General features: G+C 38.4%; 1 protein-coding gene across 1 annotated transcript in view; it reads right to left on the bottom strand.

Moving 5' to 3' along the window:
• The window catches only part of LOC130100532 (roundabout homolog 1-like), a 223954-nt gene that overhangs the window by 78556 nt on the left and 117806 nt on the right, over positions 1 to 27592 (bottom strand). The window contains exon 3 of the mRNA XM_056266005.1: positions 3996 to 4082. Coding sequence (XP_056121980.1) covers positions 3996 to 4082 — 87 coding nt within the window. The remainder of the gene's footprint in view (positions 1 to 3995; positions 4083 to 27592) is intronic.

Raw genomic sequence — 27592 nt, 5'->3', positions numbered from 1 at the left:
CTCCGGGATTTGTGATGAAAAGAGATTGGATGGGGTAAAACGAATATAAGAAGTGCCCACATCCTCTCGCTCTTGTGGAGAAACCCCTCTGGTTGACTGAGGTGGAGTAATTACATCTCAAGTGGGATCGGACCTAAAGGAAGGACCTGCATTTACCACGTTTTCCACCCTGGGGAGAAGCAAGCGCTTTGTGGGGAATATGCTTTGTGGATAAGCTCCATTGTAAGAGTGCTTGTGTTCCACAAGGGGTGGAAAATTTTAACCCTGAACGTGTGGGAGATTTGCATTCACACATCCCTGAGGCAGAAACCACAGCCACTAATAATACAGGGCATTAGGAAGGCAGTCATACTAATGATTGTGAGGCCTTCAAGGTCAGGTCTTTAGGCCTCAGCCGGACCCTGTAATGAGGATCCACAGGAGATGGGACAAATAGAATATTCAGTCTTTTGCCCTGTTTACACCTGGTATTAAGATGCGATTTGGTCGGTCTGATCTCAAGTAGACGAGGGAGACATTCCCATTAACACCTGGGGCCCTATTTTAATGATCTGAAACGCAAGTATCAAGCGCGAAGCGCAAGTAACTTTGTGGGCGGGTCTTGGGCGCTGTTGCTATTTTACCGGCGGGATAAAAGTTTAAAAGGGGTTGGTCTGAAATGGCTTAATTATTCATAGGTGTGGTTTGGGCGTAACGTGAAATAAACCAATCAGAGCGTCATCCAACATACCCTTTAAAAGCAGGTGTGCATGTTGCATGGCGGATTGTTATTATTATACAAGTATGCGCGCTTAAAATAGCATTATGAACAACGTGCAACGCAACGTTTTTTTTCTGGTCAGTGGCGGAATTGTTTTCTGGAACGGCAAAATAGCACTAGGGAATGTTTGCGCCGAAACACGCCTCCTTTTTGTGCCGACCCGCCCACGGAGCGCAAGTTCATTTCCTAGTTTACCGACGTGCATCTTTCGATTTTTCTCTCGAGGTCTATGGCTTTCAATACTGGTCACACGCATCATACACATGACCAGTGTCGGCCAATAGTGAGCCTGCATGTGACGTACAACACAGAACCATTGCGCAGTTCCACTTCGTGAAATCTCAAGGCCAACAGAAAAGGAAATTAATAGTTGAATAAAGTCGTTATTTTTGTTTGTTTTTTGCGCACAAAAAGTATTCTCGTCGCTTGATAAACTTAAGATTGAGCCACTGTAGTCACTTGGACTATTTTAACGATGTCTTTAATAACTTTTGGGCCGGCCAGTTTCGATCCCTTAAGAAGCCTATGGAGGAGTGATCCAGCTCTCAGATTTAATCAAAAATATCTTAATTTGTGTTCCGAAGATGAGCGAAAGTCTTACGGGGTTGGAACAACATGAGGGTGAGTAATTACTGACAGAATTTTCATTTTGGGGTGAACTAACCCTTTAATACAAAGAGTAAACAGGGCCAAAGACTGTCACACCCAGACAACCAGGTGCATATGGAACCTCCAGACATCAAGTTTTACGCAGCATGGTGGACCCTAACACTATGCGCAGTGTTGTTGCAACAAGATGCATAAAGACTACGCATCACAAATGGATGAAACACTTAATCATACCACTCAAAACATAGCTATTTATTCCATTTCAAAGATTCAATCTACGATAAGGGAAAGAGGTACAGAACACTTTCATGGCATACATTTGAATTGCCATAGATTTCTGGACAAACATTTGCTGTGTTGACCTTAAATTTTCCTACTTCCCTGCAGTCTCTCTTCAAAAGAGTTTAAATAAATAGCCTGTCAGTGAGACAGACACAAGAGATCTGTTTGCCTTCAACTTGTATAAGGAAACAGTTCTAAAAAAATAAAGACAATGTAATGCATCTTTGATGCAAATTTTTTGGGGCTAAGTGCTTTTGAGACAAATATTCACCACCACTCTTTGCACAATAATGGTCTACAAAGATTACAGGCCTGTTCCAAATCCTATTGAGCTGCTTCGTTGAATAATACTTACATAGACAGCTGCCTTCTATGGCAGCATACTAACTGAAATGGAACATCATAAGTGCCTGATCTAGAAAGGTCTATAGAAACTACTTTGGGTAAAACTTTTAAACTATTATTGCTACAATCCAGCATTGAAAGAATTACATTAATAATGTACCAGTAAATTGCAGTTACCAGTAAAGACATATTTGAAGCTGCCTTAAAAATTTGGACCAAAGAAGGTATCTTAAGAGGTAGAACGATTAAATTAACTAACTTTATCACTGCCTTTTGAAATGCTTTAAAAATGCATCATACACTACCATTCAAAAAAATAAAAAATAAAAAATTAACACTTTTATTCAGCAAGGATGCTAGCCTGGCTAACGTCAGACCACGTCTCATTGAGATTGAGACGTGGTCTGGGAACCACATGTCCCTTTTCTCGTATTTGAGGCGTGGTTTACGAATCCCCAGAGCCGTTTATTGGGTGCTACGAATGTCTATCAAATGCGCCTGTACGTAGCTCATAGCCAATCGTTTCAATTATACCAGATGACGTATGTAGAGCGACAGAAATTAGACGAGGAAGAAGACGATGGGTCAGAGATTTATGTGTACACGATGGCGTATATATCCAAGGTTGCATCGAGAGGTAACTTCGTGTCTGCTCCCATGTTTGATCCATAGGTATAAACAAACTGCTTCGGTGTGTCGCATAGACGTCGTCATCGTCTTGCTGCTCCCTCCCCGTTCTGTGATTGGTCCCCTCGCTGAGGCGAAAATCTGGTCCATGGTATCCAGACTGCCTAGCAGCGTGAATAAAATCGCGCTGCGCAAAGGCAGCATGGGGAAACCCAGGCTACAAGGATGCATTAAATTGATCAAAAGTGCTGTTGTTTTGAACTTTCTATTCATCAAAAAAAAAAAAACTTGACAGTTTCCACAAAAAATTATTTGACACTGAAGACTGGAGTAATGATGCTGAAAATTCAGCTTTGTTATCGCAGAAATAAATAACGTTTTAAAATATATTCACATAGAAATAAGTAATATTGCGGAATATTAAAACAGCCTTGGTGAGCATAAAATACTTTTTCAAAAAACATATTAAACATCTTACTAACCTTAAACTTTTGAACAGTAGTGTATGTAGGGAAAGGGATCTGACAAAGAGCTACCATAGTGAGGCAGGCAATAACTATCATCTTTTCTGTATCTCTGTCCTTGTGAGATTCTGAAAGCGAGTGCTCTCTTGAGGCTGTAGTGTCATTCTCTATGCTCTCTACCAGCTATTCTCATCTTCCACTGGATCACCCACGTAGTCAGAGCCGCCTTTTCAGTTATCGACTTGTTTCTCCAGTGAAGGTCAAAAATGTTAGCTAGCTTTCACCAAACATAACACCACACACATTGCAGAAGATTCTCCGCTCCGGCCCCCCGGGCCCCTAGAAGGTGAACTCTATTTCCACTTAAGCAAAAAGGGTCAGGGATCTTCTCTCGCCGATTGACTCATCTCATCTGAGTGCATTTAATCTAGAAATTGAGGTTCTGGCTGACTCTATTCCTTTAAGTCACAAGTGTCAGAACATTCATGGCTTATCTCCCAAAAGTAACATGGAAAGGGTGTCCAATTTCCCCAGCTTGACTTAAGTAACATTTGTAAAGAATATAAACTGTTTATAAATGGGAAAACCTCACTCAATACAGATGCACCGACAGACTTAAGGTGAAGGTTATGCAAAACCATCCATGGAAATCCAGGCGGAATAAAAGACTCTACAGAAGGACCTGCAATCATTGGATCAGAAACAGGTCATATCTGCATAAAAACTTATGTTATCACCTGGCAACCCCTGGTTTTTCATGCAAAAAAGTAGTAAACAATTCTAAGGCTCAAGGAAGAGATCAAATGACACACAATAAAGCAAACATTATCTAAATAATAGATTTGAGAGAAGTTCTTCTGTGGTAAATATAAAGCAGTATTTTTAGGATTAAAAATAAATAGCAGTACCTGTGTAGCCCAGAGAGTTGTCATCATCATGTTCTGCAGTGGGGGCTTCTGTGGCCCTATTGCTAGTCCCCTCCTGAGTCCCCGTGTCTGTTGGAAGTAACACAGACTCTGAGTCCTCGAGCAAAGAGTATTGGGCTAACGGCATCATGGTAGCGCCCCAGTATCCCTGATACCAACAGATAAGCAGTACTAGGCTCTGCAGACAGTGACTTTTAAAAAGTCTCTGTCTGCAATTGCAACCGCCAAACTGCATTATCATCATATCACGAAATCGCTTCAAACTTGCCCAAAACACCATAAATAGAAGCTCCAAGGTGTTAATCAGTTGTTAGCCATTAATCCATTGGAGAATCCCAAGAGTGCGAGTCCTAAATATGGTGTTTTCCTTCTCTTCACAGGCCTAAAGAGGTGCAGTTAGCCCTGAACGTCTATGTGTATGTCTGAGGAGTGACAATGTGTGCCCTCTTGCAGCAGACGGTCCTAAAGAAGCTCATGGGCAGAACTAGGATGAACCAATTGCAAATACACACACAAAGTCACTGACACACACCCTATTTAGCTCTAAATACAGTCATTGACTGAACTAATTCCCCAATCAGCGCATGTCGCTTTTCTGGAAGATGGACTGACAGCCCTCCTCTACGCCGTGTTTAGAAAGGGAGGACCGGGCAGGGGGTGTGGCAGATGCCCCCCATCATGGCGAAGTGTGGGATAAATCAGACTGGGGCCATGCCCACTTCCATTGTTGGGCACTGACAGGGGGTTAATTTGGGATGAGGGGAGGTGAAGGGGCCTGTTTAATATAAAGGGGGTCAGAATGGGCCAGATGACTGGGAAGCATCCTGTCAGGACCGTCATGGGCCGTGAATGAAGATTGGCATCATTTACGGAGATAAAAAAAAAAGCAGACAGGCAAAACAAAAGGAAGTCATTGGAGAGCACTTAGGGCTCTGCGAAGTGTGACCACTGTCTGTCCTTTCGTTCACCCTGTCGCTAGAGCTCGTGCTACCGTTTCGACATTTTAAAATCATAATTGAGTGCTTGAAAGAATTTCAGGAGAGGTTAAATGTCTATTTTATGACTTGGGCCACACTAGCCAGCACTTGTGTTGATGCATTTAGTGAAATGACACTTTTAGCCTGCTATATGCTGAGTTGGCCGTTTCTCAACAAACACCTCGCTGAGTACGTTCGCAAAATCTCAAGGTTGAGACCGTCAGGAGACTGTTGGCTATCTTAGCTTGTGTTGGAATCATTCAGGCAGTCAAAATACATTTTTGCACTTTGCACAGATTCATAAGATCAAGTTCACAAACACTTAACATCAAGCATGCAAACACATAAGTCTGTCTGTTTGTGTATAGACACCATATTGGCATTACCATACTGTAGTTTCACCATTGTAAAACCCCCATTGTCTTTTTTTGAAGCATACCGGTATACAAGTATATTTTCGAACATATGCACACAGTTTACAGTTTTAAAAAACCAAATGTACAGTACATTTTTGAGAAACATGTAACTAACCCGACACAGAATTAGCTCAACCTACCGTCCTTCACAAAATTCTACATAACTACACACAAATTGCAATGCATTAAAATCAAATTTACATATACACATCAAATATTTTTGATAATTTGCTAATGCTTTCAGCTAACAATGTGCTCTCACTTGCATTTTACAGTTATTTACACTTAATTTTGTTCTAAATGTGAAAACTAATTCAACAATCTGAATATTTACAGCTAATGTCACCTCTAAAAAACATGCAGTTTAAAAATATACAAACCTATGAAATGTCTCAATTTAATTTTGTTAAATGTAAGTGTTTTCACCTATTCCACAAATTTCATCCTACAACGGTTTAAAAATAGCTTATGAGATTATGTGTGGGCCAGTATATAACTACCAAACAAATTCTCAGCTCAAATGCATGTTTCACAAAGACATTGACCAAAAAACTGACATAGTCAACTCAAACATATTTGTACAAAGCACTGATATTGTATATCCCCAAGGAGAACCAATGCATGAATATTCTAGTTCCAAAACTGTACTTACAACTGAAAGTATAATAGGTTTTATTGTGGGCTTAGAGAGTGAATACTTCACGACTCATTAACAGGTGGTGTGCCCAGATGCCCTGGAAGACACACAAGCAAAAACCTGGTGCTCCCTCAAATTCAAATGGCCCTGATCCACACAATCCAATCCAAAATGCCCTGCCTCCCCTGATGACTAATTAAACAGAACCTTATGCGGCTAGCTGACATGTCTACATGGGCACATTAGGAGGATGTTCCCCATGCACCCCAAATCCCTGGCTCTGCCCTCATTTTCAGAAACACAGCCTGCGTTCTCGATTTCTGGCTTTATTGATTTAAGGAGAAGGTGATGTACTAGCTCAATAACAGTGGACCCAGACAACCCACATAAACACAACCGCAACAATTGGATTCGTTCATCTTAATGGCTTTAAAATCAAGGCCATTTGTTGGGCTAGCCATCAGTCGGTTAATTCTTTTTGAAGGCAGGAGAGGGCAAATGAACTATAAAGAAAAATGAGTTACATGTTAATCAGTATACTCTAACACCTCTATTTTGATGGCAATTTCTCATTTTTTGGTTCAGCCTAAAGGCCCTGACTTATGAAAGGGGTTTAATTAAGTCAAACGACCGAACTAGGCTGGACACAAACGAATATAGGCAGGAAGAAAGAAGTATGTGAATGGTGCACACAGACTGCAAATTACCAAAGATTACGTTGAAAGATGGTGTGGAAGGACACAGGCACAGCTGCTGGTCTGCAGAAAATAGGAAGAGAGCACACTTTCTCTTTGAAGCCACACACACGGAGAACATGTGATTACAACATCCAGAATGTACCCACTCTTCTGAAAATAACATTAGATCAAGATGAAAACCCAATTAAATGATCTGTTAAAACCTTAAATTAATAGCATTGCTTGATACCTGAAACGGTAATAATATCAACCAGCTTGTGCCAGTAACAATCCAACAGTGCCTATCTAAAACCAGTTAAGATCAACAATCCTACAGTTTAACTGGAGCAAACTGCTCTAATCTGTTTTTAGAGGTAAAAAATTTAAAATATGGTGCCTCGTGTGCATCTTTTGTAGTTTATTTTTCACATTTTTTGAATTTGTATTTTAATAATTTGTATATTTACAGCTGATTTCACCTAAAAAGAAAAAACACTCAAATACACATCTTATAATATTTATAAAATGTCTCAAATACAATTCAATTTTAATAAATGTTATGGGTATAAAATTCAAATTTAAAATGATAGAATATACCACATTTTGTAAATGTCTCTTAGGGGCCGTTTACACGACACTCTTTTCAACTAAAAAAAGATTTTTTTGTGTGCGTGTTTTGGCCGGCGATTTACACGACAATGCCGTTTTGGGGGCCTGAAAAGCCAACTTTTGAAAACGGGTTTTAAAGAGCACGTTTTTGAAAGGGGTACAGTTATCATCTCCGTGTAAACTGCAAAAACAGGAATCTTTTAAAACGGTGACGTCATGTGCATGCGTGTTACGTGTTCAGTCTATAGACATGTAGTGTTTCTTTACAAAGTGACATCGCCATCTACACTTTAAAAAATGCAGGGTTGTTTTAACCCAAATTTGGGTCAAATATGGACGAACCCAACCGTTGGGTTAAAACAATTTATTTAACCCAACGGCTGGGTTTGTTCATATTTGACCCAAATTTGGGTGGAAACAACCTAGCATTTTATGGAGTGTACTGGCATCCGTGTGAACGGGGATCGTTTTGACAACATTGTCGTCTGTACGGGGAAACGCAAAGGAAAAACTTTTCCGTTTTTAGTACATTGTTGTCATGGAATAGTGTTGTCAAAAGTCGGTACTGAATTTTTTTAAATGTGACAATACCAGCATTTCCCTCTAGCGTTTTGAGCACTGTTAAACGGATTCTTAAACACCTCTGATTGGCCATTGCATTCACGCGCTCAACATATATGTCTGTGATTGGCTACAATGATCAACGCTTCAAAAACATGTTGTAAATAGACATCGTTGACGCATTTCACCGAGTGCTTACACAGATACACACGGGAGCGTTTGAAAGCAGGCATCAATCAGCGGATCCCTAATATATCTGCTGATAGGCGGATCTGCTGATAGACGCCTGCTTTCAAACGCTCCCGTGTGTATCTGTGTAAGCGCTTGGTGAAGACTACATGTTTTTTTAGCGTTAACCATTGTAGCCAATCACAGACATATGTTGAGCACAATGGCCAATCAGAGGTGTTTAAGAATCCATACAACAGCGCTCAAAATGCTAGAGGGAAACATTTTTTAATGTGACAAATTTCAGTATAGTCGGTACTTTTAACAACACTATCATGGAATGCAACACGAGTTGTTTGTATTGAATTTTAGTGTAGGTTTACAAGTCTTCTGAAGCCATACGATATCTTTATATGAAGAACAGAGTACCACAAGAACTTGAGGCTTTAATAGCTGAAAATTATTCTTCTCCATGAACGCACACACTCTCATTCAAAAGATACATCCAAAGCATTAGCATTACACAACTAGTCACGAGACACACGAGAGCAAATGCCATTTTACAATCTAGGCTGACATAACACTTCTTCTGGCGGCAATGTTTGTGCAAAGGATCTGAGCTTGATGGTGGATGGAGACAGTGTCTGTCTTTGGCCCTGTTCCTCACACAGATCAACCGTTTGGCCTCGGGACAGATTTGGAATATTTGTACTTTTGGATAAATTGTGCCTCTAGTAATATATCTGCCTATTATACATCCTGTGTTTTATATGATGTAATACACAAACGGGTAGGTCTAGGGGTGGGGTTGGGTTACATGCCCAAACATGTTTCAATAGTACAAATAAAAAAGTGAAATAAATGTAAATAAAACCATGCTGGCTGATTAAATTGAAAATCACACCCCAACATATCTGTCAAGTTGGCAAATTTATACCCCAAAGTATAAATTCATGATGATGTGTCTGTGTTTGATGCCAAAGGTTTCTCATTGAAAGCAATGGAGTATACCCTGCACATTGAAAAATGACGCTAAAGATGAGTTTAAAAGGAGATGCCGATGGGTCCTGACCAAGCGTCAATATGTGACGAGTTGGGAGTGAAAATTCTTTCTAGAGTTACGAGTTTGTTCAAATCCATAACTCTATGTATGAGCAACTACAATAGTGATATAATAGTGAGAGCCTTAGCAAAGCACTGCTAATACCAGATCGAGTTACCATCAGTGGATATCATCAGGGCTCCAGCCGGATCACACCAGGGGCCGTGGTTCTCTGTGGGTCTGATTAACTCCCATATTATTGCAAATTGCCAAGGGAGGGATTATGCAGATGAGGGTATTGAGGTCCACACAGTGGGCAGGGAAGCAAGCATCATAATGAGAGACTACAGAGGACGTTTTCCTTCTGTAAGGGACGTATACAGACAGGGAATAGGGGGGAGAGGTGGTTAGGGGAAATTAAAGGGTGGTTTCAGAGAGCTTAGGAGAACCAGACCGTCTGGCATCTAGATATTAAATAAAGTTGTGGCCATAGACATATCTATAGTGCTTCTGAGGTTGTTAGTATTGGCCTGCATTTTATTTCTTTTAGCTTATGAAATTTTTATGTAATTCTTAGTTACGTTTCAGTTAAGTTTCAACCATGAAAGCCTCAAATATCTCCTAAAATGCCTTAAGAGAAATATAAATAGAAACAATTGACATACAATAACAGTAAACTGAAAAGTATACACCGTGGTGAAAATCAGAATACTAAAAAATTTGAGTTCATTTTGAAATCAAACTTTGCTATAACTGGAAAATCAATCACAGTTTGATATGAAAAGTGAAACTTTCTCTGAAGGTGGAAAAAACGAAAAGCAGGAACGTCAAGCAAGAAGTTTCCATGTGTTCTCTAAATCTCATTGCTGTATTAGAGAAACAATTGAGATATAAAAAAGATCTCATTTGTGATCTCATTTAAGGAAATTAAACAAGCAAATGTGTGCTTAAACAGTATATTCTTGCCAACAAGAACCTCAAAAAAATAAATATAAATTAAACAGGCTTTGTACAGATTTCATTTTTGTTTTGGCAAGTATTTAATTACTTTACCCAGAGAAAAACATTGGATTATGCAATGGACATTATACATCTCAGTGCCTTCACACAGTTAATTAATCAAAATTGATAAAAAAAAAATTAAATATAGGTGGCTGATACACCGGTGCATCTCTAATAAAAAGTAATTAAAACGTAACTTAAATGCAATGCCCACTTGAAGTCGTCTTGCAGTTGAGAATTGGAAATGCCAAGCATATTATTCAAATGCTCAATGACAGTCAATGGTGTAAGTCAATGACATTCACTCACCATTATGTTTGATAGAAAGCCAAAATTGTTTAACCGGTAACAACACAAAGAATAAAGTTAGACAGACTGGCTCCCAACCTCATTTGCTTTGAGTGATGTGGTTGGATGTAGTGATTACGCATCCACTTGTTCACATACTTAACTAAGAATGTGAACACCAGACAAATAAGTCCAATCATCTGCTGACAAGTTGATCTGAAACACGTCCAACAACCACTGTCCAAAAAAAAAAACAGTCAGGAATTCTTCAAGGAGAACGTGTGATTAGTGCCGGTGCGAATGCTAGTGGCTCACAGAGTCACTGCGGTCATAGCGTGTTCAAATGCCTTAGGAATAATCCTATCAATCTACGTCAAAATCCCGGCAGGCCTGTAAAAGCCAGAACAGCTGGCGAAGTCTCACACAGCTAAACAGAGCACATGATGGGCATCGCTCAGGCCACGGAGGTTAAAGCCTTCGGTACAATAAGCTTTTCTGTGGTGAGTAAATGAAAGCCACTTCAGGGCTTGAAGACCGTGGTGAAAGGGCACAGCTGTTGAATGCAGTGTCATAAAAGCCAAGAGTTTCAACCATGATTAATGATGAAGCTCTATACAAGGACAAGCCACCTTCAATCTGACAGACACGCTTTGCGAGGTTTAACTCTGAGCCCTTCTTCAATTTTATGAGCACATTTTTGGACCTCTGAAGGCAATTGTGTCCTTAGAAGCCATTTTGGTGTCGCTAAAAACAGTGCTCCAACACATTGAGCCTTGGTGCTCAAGTTGGCGGCTGAATTTCAAATCACACTTTTGACACTAATCAATGCCATTCTTTCATTGTTCTTTGTGCTATGAATAAAGGGTGACAAAAAGGGAAAAAAGCATAAGTTCCAGCTACATTTGAGGTTTAAAAGCAATAAAAGTGTATTTTAAAATGTAAATATATTTTACAATATTGCTGTTTTTACTGTACTTTCAAAAACTTTTTAAGAAACCTTACCAACCCCAAACTTTTGGTTATTTTTTGTATTATTATTCTACGCTAGGCTATATAAAGCCCTTGTACAGAGATAATTCATTCTGAACTCTGCAGTCTGAGATCCACAGTACATTCCTTCAAGGTCATGTTTCTTCAAAAGCAATGTTGTTAGAAAAGGCCTTTCAACAGTACGAGCTCTCCTCCGGCCTCACACCACTGCTGTCATTAGCAAAGTGCCAACGTGACAATAGAAGGGGAATTCTTCTCGATTTATTACGAGTGTGACAGAACCTCGGCTAATTCACCAGAGCTCCAGTCTTTGAAGCTGTGTCTCTCCACCCTGTGTTCATGTCTGAATCGCATAAATCTTCAACCGCCACCGCCACACTTTGTTGTGGGCAAAAGAGTTGAGGTTTCATTCCGAAAGAATCTCTGCTTGATGATGACACATTATTTGACTTATTTGCATGTGTGAGAGAGAGAAAGAGGGAGAAAGTGAAAGATGGCTTTTACTGTAAGTATTCTATAAGCTCACTCATCCTGAAATGATTAATTACATTTTACATATAGGTATTATTTAACTCATGCTGCATCCCAATTTGCCTACTCGTACTACACCCTAAACGTACAGTATGCACTGTTTATGTGAAGGCGAAGTACATACTTTTGAGTGTGCAGCAGAATAGTAGGCAAGCTTTAAAGACATACCACCAATACTACTTCATCATAAATGTGTCTTTAATGGACCGCTCTGTCACTCAGTTACATGTATCCTGTCACCGCCAAAACTGTCCTGTTATAATCTTGTCAGTTAAAAATCCTCCACATACAATTTAATTTAATTTCCTATCGTATCGGAGAGATATGTAGTAGTAAGTTAACACGTTGATCTGCCAGTGGTGGGTCTTTCATGCAAAGACTCGCGTCCGCCACGTTTGTAGTTTTTTAACACATTTTATTCGTGTTTGTAGTTCTAACCAAATCCTTGTCCAATGTGCAATGGGGTGGTGGGCAATCTTAACCATTAGAGCATGCATGGATCTGCACTTCAGATTCTAACCCGAATACTCAATATACAGCTGTATATTATATATACACAACAGTTTCTCGAATTTGATTTTGATCAAACCTTTTCCACAATCAATATCACACAGAAAGCGTTTCACAATTTGTTTCACACTAGCGCTGTTGTGGGAAATCCCCTTCGCTTTTAAAAGGATACGAAGACAAAAATATTACTTAAAAATTTACTTAAAGAATATCAGCTAGATGCAGGTAATGCACTTGCTTAGTCGATCTCTCTCTCTCATTATACTCCATGTTCTGTAATACAATTAGTTTCAATGAAGCAACTCAGCGTTACTAGTTCTAAAGTGACGTTTTAGAATTAGTAACAGAGGCTTGGGCTCAACTGTAAAACTGTGAACTTGAGATTTGAATCCGCGGCGGAAGGAAGTAGTTCTGCACAAAAGAGGGTTTTTAAAGACACTCCGATGTTGTTTCTTATTTATTTACACACTTGTGCCGTAAACGAAATATCACACTCGTAGCCGTGCGATATGGCCCTATATCAGCATCTATATCATGGCCTCATGCCTATGGCCTAATCACAGCCATATCATACTCCTACTCATGTGATATTGCTCAAATATATTGGTAAACATGAGTAAATGATGATAGAATCGCATTTTTTGGGTTCAACTTTCCCTTTAACAGACAATTGGAATTGGAATTGGAAATGGACGTGATCTACAGGATCATTATGATAAATATTGAAACTTGAAATTATTTAAATGATTCATACAAAATGAGGAGATCAATCTAAGCAGGTAATTTACAATCTAAGAATAATTACAGTGTGATTTTTCAGTTGAGAGCTGCTGGTCACAGTTGACCAGCCATCTGATCCAGAGTCAGGCAAGCTGAACAAACAGCAAGCGCCTATCTGCCCTTTCCAGACACACAAACACACACTTTTATACATGCTTACATGCACAAACATGCGCATCCGTACGCATGTCACCGAGACCACATTACGACAGCACAATTTGCATCCCTTCAAGAGCAATAAAACCTGAAAAGGACCCAAACCACCACCTGAAACGTTGATTTGTTTTATTGACATGCCAGGAAAGAGTCTCAAACCTCTGGCTCCTCGGTTTCAGATCTCGGATCTGAAGGAGAATGATGCTGTTAAATGGAATTGCCATCTTTAACCTGAGGGGAACTGTGGGATAGAGTGGGCGTAATTCCTACTGAAAGATTTACTCTGTAAAGAATTCACTGTATATCAACACTGAATAAACGGTTTATGCTCTCTGGCAGGGGATGATGGAAGGCGTTTGTGGGCGATCAGGAAAGCCCAGATAATGAATTATAAAACAAATGATATAAATGATATTAATTATGATTAATAAACATCAAACCCTAAATTTACAGCTTAAAGATTAATATCGCATACAACCTTTCAGCGACACAATAAAACCAGGCAAAATATTTAAGACGCACAGACGTGATGTGGATGTGTAGAACTTCTAAGCGCTTGAATTCTATGAGGTTTTTGTGGGATTGCGGCTCACTCACGAGTCTTTAATATCTCATGATGACAGGGTTTATTATAGGCCTTTATGAGTTGTTTATGGCTGATTTTTTTTTTTACGAGCAAATGTTACGGTTCCGATACCGGCAATTTTTTTCTTTGTTTAAGCTAATTTATTTGTTGTATATTTGCTATATTACAGACCAAAAATATCTGTAGGCATTTGAATTGAAAGGCAACCAAAGCATTTTAATCACGACCCAAACAAAGATGCTACACACATGTAGCATGAACAGATGTTTTTTATTTAAATTAGATTGTATAATTTTAAAATATATATATTGTTTGACTTTAGCTTTGTGAAATGATGCTATACCAGCACAAATCAAATACAGCAGATGGACTGAATGAAAACAAAAATGTACTCTCTGTCAGTAGGTGGCGCTTATCGAAACTTTTCTGAAGACAGTCATTCATATAAAACCTCACCCCGAATTCAATAATATTTAAATATTTCTACCAATATTTCGAGCACCACAAACAGTGAGCTTGCTGTGCCTGGTACAGTATTATCTCTGCGTTTGTCTTTAGCGTGTCCCGTCTCTGGCCTGTCCTGTTTACAGACTTCGTAATATTTCCACACAAAAGACATTTTGGGAAATTATTGCAATGCAGTTTGTGTGCAAATCTGCTACAAAGGTTAAAAATAAAATAAAACAAAATGAGTTATGAATGATCTGTAGTTCCTGGTTAAATCATATTGCTTACTGAGGTTGTGACTTTAGTACATTACCGTTCATAATAAGGAAATATTTAGTTTACATGTCAAGCTGGATCAAAGTTTTGTGCTTTTTCACTCTTTATACTATTTGTCAAAACTCTGTAAAACTCTTGAAAATTCAAACTTATTGTCTTAGGAAAACAAAAAAAACAATGCATTTTCAAAACCCTCTTTTGTCATCAGACTCTCTAGGCCCATCACATAATAAAACCTGAACTTGTTTTAACTTGAGTCCTCGCTGAAAGGACTGTTGATTGGTGACAGCATAATTACAGGTCATAAAACAAATTGAAATATTTCATCAGAATGAGACGCATCTCATTAGAAAACACACATTCCACGCGGCTGTCAGTTTTTGGCTGACACGCAGGATGCAATACGATGTGATCCTTCAGGTTACGGAGACCTCTTTTAACCCGTGTACGATTACCAAACACACTTTTTCATATCCCTGGTTTAACGTCACACAGTAACAGTAGAATGTGTCCTTGACAGGTCTGGTAAACACGGCCATTCATTTGGATAAAGACCTCGTTTAGGTTTGCGTTCCGGTATGAATAATGGTGTCATCGTAAAACAGATGTTAACTTCAGCCCTACTGTAATTCAGCACACATCCACCTCTCTAACTCTCTACACACAGTCCACATATTCACACAAAGCACACACAGATAAAATCGATAAAATACTGTGTGTGCGCGCGCGTTTGACAGGAAGAGAGAGCAGGAGAAAGTACATAATCCATACATAATAAAATGTAATTTTTTGGTAAAAAAAACATGGAAATAATTTGTCGTTTTTATCTTATTGTTTACTATATACATTTGCCAGGTCAGTGTCGTTGTGGGTTTTGGATCTTTTGCTGTTGTCGGCTTTAAGGACCTTTGGAATAACTGATATCATTTGGCGAAGTGATATGGAACTGTAATGGGGTCAAGACCTGCCTGGAACTACTTTAGTACGTTAGCTTTATCCTGAAAAGAATTGAACACCCCCGTGGTATATTCCAGCTTTGAAAAGTTGTTTTATAATAGCTAAATTTTATAATTATCTATTTTATAATAGTCTTTTTTTGGTAAATAACATGTTCCTTTTTATGAAAGATGTATATACATTCAATTCTAAGAAAATTAAATTAAATTAAATAAAGTAAAATAATAAAATAAAAATATATATATTTTATATTATTTCATAATTGTCTTTTTTTGTAAATAACTTTTAATAAAAAAAAATCCTTGTTCACGTACGTCATTAAACTTCTACTGCGGTACTTTATTTAAACTTCTACTGTACTAAACTACATAGTTCTGGTCTGTTCATCATGAAATGCAACAAAACCCTGGATGGATCTGGCTACACCTTTCAGACTGCAACGCCTCCATTTGCCGTAAAGGCAGATGAGTAGTTATGCATCCAGAATGCAGATTGGCTCTAGTACCATCTGCTTAACCACACATATTGATATGCGGAGAAGAATTTCCATTCCTCCTCTCCCTCCCCCTGCTTCTTTGTATTTTTTTTTTTTTTTTAATAAACACAGCTCTCAAAACAAAATCTGGAAGCGGTGGTCATGGTCACGGTGGGGTCTATAATGCATTAGGTCTTTTAGCACACCAAATCTGCTGAAACACGGATGAAAAATGGCATCTTTTTTGCTACTTTCATATGACTAGAGAAAACAGATGAAAGAAGAGTGTCCTAATGGTCAGCAACCATCACTAATGCGTCCAGTGCTGCCGTGATGCCGGTCTGCCTTTGAACATTACGGGCAAACATCTATCATAAAGACAATTTAAATATTCACCTACTGACCCATCACAGTGTCAGATGTTCATTCTGAATTCTGATGATTCTTAAATCGTCTCACAATTATTTCAATTTATCTCCAGTTGACATACTCAACCAGTTGCATTAGAAATCGGCCAAAACAAAAGCTTTATTTCGGCTTGTCTCTCGCTATTTAAAAGCACAAAAGAGAGGCCACGGCAAAAAGTAACTCGCACACCTCCCATTGTTTGTCTTCGAATTTCCAATTAGCATGTTAATTAGAATCAGTGTGTCCGTGAAGAGTCTGTCTTCATCCTTCGCATTAGGAGCCGAACGGATGTGCCACTCATTTCCTTATATCTACACCATCATGGCCACGGCAAAATAAGCTGTCCATCACAGCGCTTGTGAAATCGCCTTCTAAGCAGTTTTACTTTGTGAATATAAAACGTACATTTTATGAACCCTTTTGTGTTTCCCTGCAGCTTTAATCGCACTTTTCAGACACGTCTCGTGCTTCTGCAAAGCCATTGAGGTTTCTTGCGCTCGCACACAAATATTCCCCAAATGACAAAGCTTCCCCTGTGGAAACCAGACTCGGTACTTAATGTCAATTTACACTTCATTATGACATCACATAACATAAAGAGTCCAAAACCATCTGAAACTTTTAAGCTGAATATAAATGGTAGTCATGTCTGTCCATTCCTTTTTGTGGCCAATTGTTGCTTTGGTTCGTGCTCATAAAAACAGCTTCTGAAGCTCATTTAGGTTGTGCTCAGAATTATACAGCATATCATAAATAAAAGACCTCGTGTCCTGAAAGTGCAGCAAATTGTGTGTGACCTTCGAGTGATCTAGAAGGAGTATGACAGGAGATTTGACATGATGAAAGCTAGCACTGCTCACCAAAAGTCAAAAACAATTACATTTTCAAAGACACACTGATGGAATTCCTTCTGGCTTAGCTTTCAGGGGCAACTAGATTACAGAGGTCTGAAAAGCTATAGGCTACACCTTCTCAGTGTACAATCTAGCTTTGACAAGCAGGCTAACACTGCACCACTAGAAACAGCAAAATAATGCTTCCCAACACACCAACTCCCCCATTCAGTAGCAATCCAGCCAATAATATTGAGCTAATATCTAAAAAGCTAATGTAAACAAGGTTGAGGCCTAGCCAGGCTTACCTGTTGGAAAGGAAGGCAAGTTTTCATCTGCAAAGAATCACGTCAACAATCTTTTAGGATCCTTAACAGTAGGCCTATGCTAATGGTGATCCATGTTTTGACCCCTGTTTTTGGTGAGTATTGTACACTTTACATACCTCATCTTTAAACCTCGAGGTAAAAACTATACTGCCCCTAGTGTCAGAGAAGTGGAATGTCAAGACCAAGTCAAATTATCTTAACCCTACATATTGTACACAGCAGTGGTGTAAAGTATTTGAGTAAATGCAAGTAGTTTATGTACTTACGGATCTTTTTGGCTTCTTTGTAGTTTGACTGATCAAAGATATTAGCACCTTTTACTCTCTACTTGACTACATTTTTTATGGCAAATGTATGTGATGAGTATGCAATTACTTGTTGCTTGTTACATTTTGCATGGCACCTAACTTCTTCTGCAATAGTTTATTTCTGCTGCAAAATAAGTGATATCACCATCTGCAGGGCATTGAAGGTACTACATCTTGTGTGTTTTGCCTTTACTTGCCCAAACTTGTCAACAAGGCTACTTTACGTGAATGTGAGTGCATTAGCAGGTAGTTCCTGGATCGCAGGTGTTTCATATATGAGATGAGGACGTGACTGCGCGACTTTACTCAACATTATTTAATTTATGCTTATTTTGAAGGATATTGGTTGACTTGTGCCCTTTTTGAGCACTTGAGCTTAAGACCACATTTACACATAGCCGGGTATTTAGAGAAACTAATATTTCCCCCCCTCCGTTTTCAATAATAACATCGTGCACACAACATCGGTTTCAAAAAAGTTGTCATTTACACCAACCCGCATAAATACGCCGTTGAGCGCCATGATAACGATGCCAAACTGGGCGCTCACATGACGTTAAGCATTTTCTGGCACATAATGTGACGTTTGAGAACCTAAAACCCTGTTTCTCCCAGTTGACACGGCAACACATAACCGCCGTAATCAGAAATCTCCACTTTGGCCGGAGTTTTTAGAAATAATCGTTTTCTATTATAAAAACTGGGTTTTTGTGTAAATGAGAGGCCAAACCGCAGGGCAATATCTGCGTCTTCCCTTCGTGTAAACAGGGCATAAGTTGGTGCGTTTCCATTACAGATTTGCGCAAAACTTTTGCGATTTTTTTCTAAATGTCGACAAAAAAACTATTGCGAAATGACGGCGTTTCCATTAATCGATGTTATCCGACTAAAACGTAATTTTTTCCTCTCGTGATAAGTCATTCCAAAAATCATGGCGACGGATGTTGGTAGGTTTATGTATATATCCCAGCCACTGCACTGGCCATTATTATTAATCGAAGGAGACTGTTATCCAATCATTACTGGTAAGCAAAGACCCTTATACTTGGAGCGGCTGGTGTTTCTCCCTCATATCTGCTTCGAGGTCTTGATTGTGGCATTTCTTTGAGGTTTAGAATCCAGTATTCCTGTAATTCTTTTGTCTTTTATGAATTTAATAAAGAACTCGGTCTCGTATTCTGTCCAAACATAGGCCTACCGCGTCATCTACGTCAGGTGACCTGTAAACACGCAAAAACTGTTTCCATTGCATGCGAGCGTAAAAACTTTTTACGATTGACGTAGTTTTTGTAGAAATTGACTTATTTCCATTGGGCGTATTTTCAATACGCAATTTCAATTTGCGCAATTTGAAGGGTAATGGAAACGCGGCTACTGATACTTGAGTGTTTTTATGTTTAAGAGGCTGTTGTGTCGACCTCGATTTATTCCAATATTGAGGTGTTCAGTTTTATTTGGGTTTTAGAAAATAAAATATGTGATTGCTCTCCTTACAAATTGACTGTTTCTTGTTTTTCACTGGCATGTCTGTTTTCAACTAAAAACAGAAAACTTTGTATGTGTTTTGGCCATTTTGGGGGCCTGAAAACAGGTATCAAAGTGTACGTTTTTGAAAACGATACTGTTATCGTCTCCGTGTAAACTACAAAAACGCGAATTTGTGAAAACACTGACGTAATGCGCATGTATATTATGTGTTCAGTCTACAGGAGTGTAGAGTTTCTTTACAAAGTGATATCGCCAACTACTGGCCGGGCATAAAAATTATAGAGTTTTTAGCCGTTTTCGCGGATCAATGTGTACAGGGATCGTTCTGACAATATTATCGTCTGTGCACGAAAAAACGCAAAGGAAAAACGATTGCATTTATAGTACATCTTTGTCATATAAATGTACTCTCAAGCTGCATTCACACTACCAGCGAATTTATATTTATGATGTTAATGAATGACATTCATGGATGGTATTCCATGTTGTAGACAACAAATCAGTTTCCTTGCCACTTCAAACAAACATTTCGGAAGGAAAAGACTAAATATACAGTAGATGGAATCAATACATAAAATCATGAGGGATTTTTATATGCGAAAACACAATCGTAACTTATCATAAATTATAGGAAAGTTGCTGACCACTAAAATTAACTTCTCGGTTTCACAGACAAGGCTTAAGCCTAGTCCCAGACTAAAATGCATGTTTTAACTGAAAGCTATTGCACTCACATATCTTAAAATATGTCAGTGCCATTGTTTTGTCTCAAGATGCACACCAGTAATGTTTGTTTCTAAAGCACGTTTATAAAAGCTATATATTCTAATTGCACTAAGGCCTTAGGCTTAAGCCAAGCCCTGTCTGTGAAACCAGGCCTAAGCCTTTTACTCATATTGGAATTGGTAACTTGTAACTTGTCATTTTCGCTGTAAGGTATCTTTGCTTTTACTTAAGTTTTACAGGTACTCTCAATGAATTAAATGAGTATTTCTTTAATTGTTTTATAAACAAAATCTATTAAACACCTTCCTAAAACCAAATAAAAAATAAATACTGATGAATTAATACTAATGAAAAGAAGAAATACCAATCATAATTTTGTTATTTATGTATGAATGCCATTATATCATGGTAAACCGCAAAAAAATAAAATATAATTTATAATTATATATATACCATTATATTTATAATATAATATAAATATAAAAACAATTCCCAATGAGAAAACGTGTGAACAATCCCAATGTACTGCAGAGGTGCCAAATAAAAACACATCAATTATGGAAGAGTGTTTTCATAAGTCAATGCTATTTTCACTAAAAATGTTAAATACTACGTTAGATAAAGTTAACAACAAAATCTAACAAACCTATTAAATATACAAAAATACCAACATGTGTTTAACAAAGCAATCTGTGCAGCACTTCTCTGTAAGGGTGACACCAGGAAAAAGTTCCTTGAAGGGGACAGAGAGTCCATATGTGTGCGAAAATGAGGACGCCTAGGGACTGTAAAGGAAAGCAAAATATCCTTCAAAGGACTCCCTGATCTGGTTTTAACTCTGTAAGTTCTTTCCTGAGTAGACTTATGACCATATGACCCCCATCATATCCCAAGAGCCCCTGGGCCGCCCCCTTTCCTAACGCGCTGCCTCTCATAGCCCTTTAATTTATTGGCTGTTTCTCATCCTCTCATTCCACCTGTTTTTTCACTCCTGCCCGAGAAAGTTTCTATTCCTCACATGATTCACTACCCGCTAACACCGAGGTCAAATTCCCCTCCGCGGAAAGCGTGAGAGAAAGAGTCCAACCATTAAAAACTGCTCTCGATATTTTATTGAAAAAAAGGGACTTTTGAAGTCGATATATCAGTCTGTCACTACGTCTATGTCATCAACAGCAGGAAATTACACGGAGCACAATGTGTTTTAAAAGAATATGTTGGTGATTAAAATTTCCCCAGGAAAATTAAATGCAATTTTATTGAAAAAGCCATTTGAATTCAATTGTAGAAAACTGGATTGGTTCCACAGATGTTGCGAGGTTCAGACTTCCTCAGTAAGTGGCTCTGAGCTCTGACCTTGTGGAGCGTACAGTAATTGAGATTCACAGCTCATTGTTAGCTAATTAAAGACACCTCAAACCTCCTGGAGCCCAGAGAGAGAGAGAGAGATAGAGAGAGGGAGAGGGAGATTGAGAGAGAAAGAGCAGCAGACATGAACAGTGACCTCTAAATGAGAGACGGTGCATCTGGGTCCTTATTTTAATTAGCAGCTGGCCAATCACACAAGTCTTTATTATTCTAATGCACATTGTCTATGTTTAAGTCAAGACCACGTGTCGCTCACACACCTGCTCGAGCACACAGACACAATTATGGAAAGAATTACAAATTGACATGTAGTCAATATGACCATTATGCCAGGTTACAGGATGTTACTTTAACTATGGGCACTTTTGGCAAATACTGTACATATTTTTGTCCTCAATAAAATGTTCACAAATGATATTTCACTTGATTTACCTTCTATGCTTGTTGCATAGTTTTCTATGCACATATCATGTTTCATATTTAATGTCAAACTCACTGACTATGTTGTTTTCCTGGTTAAAAAAAAATATATATATTTTAATTAAATTTTAAACTGTTGGTCAAAATGACATTCAAGCTAAAGGACAGTCAAAATTTGAGAACAAATAAACATTTTCACACTACTATATAGATATTAAAATTGTTTCTGATTATATATATAGTATATATCACATGGTCCTTCAGAAATCATTCTGATATGCTTATTTGCTTCTCAAGAAACATTTCTTATTATCAATGTTGAAAACCGTTGTTGGAAGTAAGCTCTTATCCCTGTTGTTGAATCACGGGACCGAACACCAGTTATTATCTCTCATTTATTATTAATTGTCAAGAAAGACAATTTACTGGAGAGATAATGTCTTCATAGCTTTCTCTGAGCCCGTACACAAATGTTGGGAGTTTATATGCTGACCAAAGGAGCTTGCATTATCCTTACGAGGTAGAATATTGTTCATGTTTAAAATAGATGTATACATTATGATACACAGTTCTTTCTTATAGAGAATACTTCAGTCATGATTTGCATAGCCTCTCATAGGAGAATATATGCCACATGCATGTAAATTCTTATGGGGTTAAAATAATTAATCTCCATGTCTCTGGCATGTAATCCTCGCACATGTTTTCATGCTCACTGATTCATGCACTTCAAATTTCACAAAAGACATAATACAACTGATTATGAATACTAATAAAGAATAATAATAATAGTGAAAAATAATATTAAACAATAAAATTTTAGTCTTCACTTGTGCTGCTTAATACTTTTGTGGAAACCGTGATAGATTTTTTTTTTCTTTTCTTAGATTAATAAAAGGTTCAAAAGAATAGCATTTATTTGAAATATACATATTTTGTAATAAAATGCAATAAAGTCTTTAAACAATAGAGACAGTTTGGAAATTAGAGGAAGATTGCAACTACGAGCTTGTAAACCAATTCAAAATTCAAAATCAAATTGAGAACAAGCAAACAGGTATAAGTGAAAATGTAAAGAAGTGTCTGCTTTCATACTGTACACATCAGTAGCTGGAAGGACTCGGTAGGCGACCTTGAGAGAGTCAGTCGAATAGACATACAGTAAGATTTAATGATGATGTCTGCCTTCATCCTTTATTCTTCTGCTTCACTCTCCTTAGCAAACACATTCCCGTGAGCTTTCACAAGCATAAGCGTGTCCGTTTCTTCACTCAGTGAGATAATATTGTTCCTCAACAATCACTGAAATGATGTTTTCATACAACAGCCACCAAGGGAAATAAAAGCCACCTAACTTCAGACAGAACACACACACCAAATATTCACTCTGTTGTCTCAACCAGACCTGACAGCGAGGGCACAATGTTTGTTTTATTTATCACGTCCACTCAACTTTCCCAGAGCACATCGTCCTCTTTTCCCCTTCGTGTTTGTCCTCTTGCAAAACACACGCTAGAATAGTGTTTGTTTGTGTTCATCTGGTTAAAAAATGCATTTGAGTTTACTTACAGGTTATGACAGCAACCTGCCCAGCTGCTGAGTGTGGCTGACGTTATCGCTTTTAAAGGTGAGCTGTGCTCATGCATGTAATTGCAGCGTAGAGCATGTGCGGCTAAATGGACGTTTTATGAGCGAGCATCATTAGACCGCACATCAGACACCACTTCCTGAACGCTGATGGGTAATGGAAGGATACTCATTTTATTTTCAAAAGCTTTCTGCTGTAGCGTAGGCATTAGTAAAAAAGAGTCGCATTATAAAGTAGAAAACAACACTGTGGTAAATCAAAATGAAAATGGGCCGAGGATAGATCCCTGAGGAATGCCACTGATAAATTTCACACATATCTGAGGTTTTCTCTTATAATACCATCCAGTGTTTCATTTTCAGCAGGTTTCTGACACTGTTCTCTAAGATCTTTACATCATCAAAAATGATGTAGCAGTCATGTACAATTCCCCAATAGACCACTAGGGGCTGTGTCTTAATTTCATATACTGTATCAGTACAGGTGTGTGTGTGTGTGTGTGTATTCACTCGTAAGACACGTAGTTCTCGTAGTTCACTGTTTACTGATAAAACACTAGTAAAACAATAGTCTTTTTTTATTTTTTTTATATTCTTTCAAATATTTTTAAAGTTCAAAATAAAGTTTGAAATGTGGTTGATCTCGGAGCTGGTTAAAATCCGTTTCGAGAAAATTAATTATCTTGACCTGTGCCACATGTTACAAAGTTAAATATCTAATTATGTTACATATTATTAAAAGAAAATCTTGTTTTATGCTTCACCTTTTCCAAATCTGAACCTATGCAGGATAGTGGACAGAAATAAAGCATTTTGTAAAAAAAAACTTTTACAAAAGTAACAAGCTGTTTTCTGTCTTCTTGAAATGTGGACACCAGATGCTTGTTTTTCAGAAACATAACATATTCAGAAACAAAAAAACTTGCATGTTAAAATAACAAATGATACTCTAAGTAAACTAAGTACAAATAAAACTGACGATAAAACTCCTCAGCTCATCTCAAGCGTGCACCTGTGAATGAACGAGCACCTGACTCTGCTTTCACCATCGTAGTTCACAGAGAGAAGAGGTCAAGAAACAGATGGTCGCAAGCGTGAAACCACATGGAACCCCAATGTTGAAACTCAAACAACTCAAACCACATTGAGCCACATAGACAGTAACCAGCGCATGATTTATAAAGCCTCCGGATCAACACAAAGCAGTAACACTGACCAGAGAACATTTGGTCCATGCACACATTTTTAACAAAAACGGTATGTAATGCTGTTGAATGAAACACTAAAATATCTGATTTAACTTAGAATTTAAAGAGGCCGCATTATGGCCTTTTAAAAAGTCTTGATTTAGTTTTTTAGGCTTTACTAGAATAGATTTTCATGCTTGAATGTTAAAAAAAACATTATTTTTCACATTTATGACATTGTTGCAGCACTTCTCTACACAGTCTGTCAGTAACGCTCTGTTTAGTTCCTGTCTCTATGAAGCTCCTCCTTTTGAAATGCACAAAGTGCTCTGATTGGTCGGCTGGACCAGTGCTGTTGTGATTGGTCAACCGTTACCAGCATTTTTCAGAAATGTCACTAACACATGTAACTAATGTAACTAGTTTACTAACACACTACTAACTCAACTCAACCAGGCCCCGCCCCTTTATTCCGTGTATGCCTTGGACGGGGATTATTTAAATGAGGAATATAGGGACGTGTTCGTTCCCAGAAGAAAAATCAAGACTGCAATTGAGGCGTTTCAGGGAGTTCAGAAACAGTGCTTACAGAGAACAACTCGCTTTGGAGTGACTTTGTAACTTTACAGACCTATTTTGTGCTCAAATATAGTAGCAACATTATACACACTAAAGGAAGTTGAAAATGTAAAAGCATAATAGGTCCTCTTTAATACCAAAATGCGATCTGCCAGGATATCTCCAGAAGAGGCTGGGATTCAGATCAGCAATCACCAAACAGACTCTTTGGCAGTCAATCAACTTCACCGCAAAGAGTCTACTGACAATCTTAAGAGCTGATAGTGTTCTGATGATAAGTACAGGCCTTCCATCCTCTGCACTTGCATCTAAACATCACTAATGGACATCTTAAGTGTGCATGCTTTTACTGAGCTCTCACACGCTGCTCATCACTGATCCCGCAGAAGAGCAGGAGGACAATACAGCAGACTGCTCTGTTTGCTTCTGTACTGTTAACCAGTCATAATGAAACATTCAATGAAGAGTTCAATACCTCATTTGTAAAGCTGAATACAGTCGGTGAATTACCATTCAAAACACATTTTACTTTCATAATATGACATTTCTGACTGAAATAGCATATTCAGAGAGAAAAAAAAATGTTAGGACGGGACTGGTTTTATCTAGTGGAATAAAATTGGGGTACATTTTGAAAGAAATAGATTCTTTTATTCAGCAAGGGTGCATTAAATTGATCAAAACTGACAGAAGAAACATTTAAAATGTTACAAAAGATTTCTATTTCATGCTGTTCTTATCGGCTTCCGCAAAAGTATTAAGCTGCACATCAGTTTACAACATTGAAAATGATAAGAAATGTTTCTTGAGCATCAAATCTTCATATTAGAATGATTTCTGAAGGATCATGTGACGCTTAAGACTGGAGCAATGATGCTGAAAATTCAGCTTCGCTTTACAGGAATAAAGTACATTTTAAAATATATATTCAAATAGAAAACGGTTATTTTAAATAGTAATAATATGTCACAATATTACTGTATTTTTGATCAAATAAATGCAGCCTTGGTGAGCATAAAAGATTTCTCTCGAAAACACACATTTTAGGCCCCGTTTACACGAGAATGATTCCGGGTGAAAACGTAAAAATATTTTATCGGATGTGCCTTTCTTTTACACGGCAACGGCGTTTTGGGGGCTTAAAAACGCAAAAAAAGTGTAACCACCCTCCAGAGTGGAAATCTTAAAAACGCTCCACCGTCGCGTTCCCGTCTAAACGGTAAAAACGCAAATCTGCTCACGGTGGCTCTCGTCGCGGACGCGTTTACGTCACATGCATGCGCCAGTACAGGAAAATAACAACCAACATGTCAGATTATTTCCATACGTCGGACCTTCAAGTTGCTCTAGCAGCTCTGAAAATCATACAAGAGTCTTTTCAGCAGTTGTACAAAACATTCTAAGATATTGGTGTTGTTGTGTGGCAGTGCTTCACATTGCCACCTAGCCGCCTGGAGTGCATACTACATCGAATTTCACACACTTCTGCGTCGCACGCGGATTTCCCAACCATAACGCTCGTCTAAACGCAGAATAAAAAGTGATAACGCAACGCCACTTTTGCGTTTTCTCTTCAGATCGTTTTCGTGTAAACAGCCTTAGAGACAATAATGCCAGTTATTTCCGTAACGTTTACTCTACCGATGAAAATAGTTCCAAACAAAGCCAAAGTTCCAGCACTGAAATAAGAAATATGCACACTTTAGGAATGCCAATTAAATTATAGGAAATATCACTTAAATAAATCTCTATTATATCCATCATAAATTCATTTCAAAATGTATAAAAAATCCTATAATGGTAATCAAAACTCCACTGAAGACATTCAACAGATGCAGAGAAAACCCCTGCGCTACAAGAATAATAAAACAAAAAGAGGCCACATGCTTCAAAATGTGTGGGACTCAATATACACTTATGTATTGAAAAGCATACTGTATATGCGAGAAGGAAGAAAAGGAAGTGATTAAGAGCAGGGCGGTTACTTACGAGACCTGTCCCCTTTCCATCTCCACCCACCCTTTTTTCTCCCCGGCTTGTCCCCATCCCAGCACAGCCCGAGTGCCGTCCAGACCCCCAGCAGCAGGAGGCTGATGGGTAACACCAGCCCTGCCCTCATCCCAGAACGTCTCCAGAGAGAAAGATCCACAAGCGGCTTCACATCACATCCAGATGAGCCTCCAGCCTAGACGCTCCCAAAACCCTTCAGAGGTGTCTTGGCTACAAACTGCACGCTGTTACTTTACCGCCAGAAGAAGATC

The sequence above is a fragment of the Rhinichthys klamathensis genome, unplaced genomic scaffold (genome assembly GCF_029890125.1).
Source record: "Rhinichthys klamathensis goyatoka isolate OS25496 unplaced genomic scaffold, OSU_Roscu_1.1 h1tg000243l_1, whole genome shotgun sequence".
NCBI lineage: Eukaryota > Metazoa > Chordata > Actinopteri > Cypriniformes > Leuciscidae > Rhinichthys > Rhinichthys klamathensis.
Note: the sequence above shows the minus strand (reverse complement) of the source record. Positions and strands in the feature narration are given on the sequence as shown.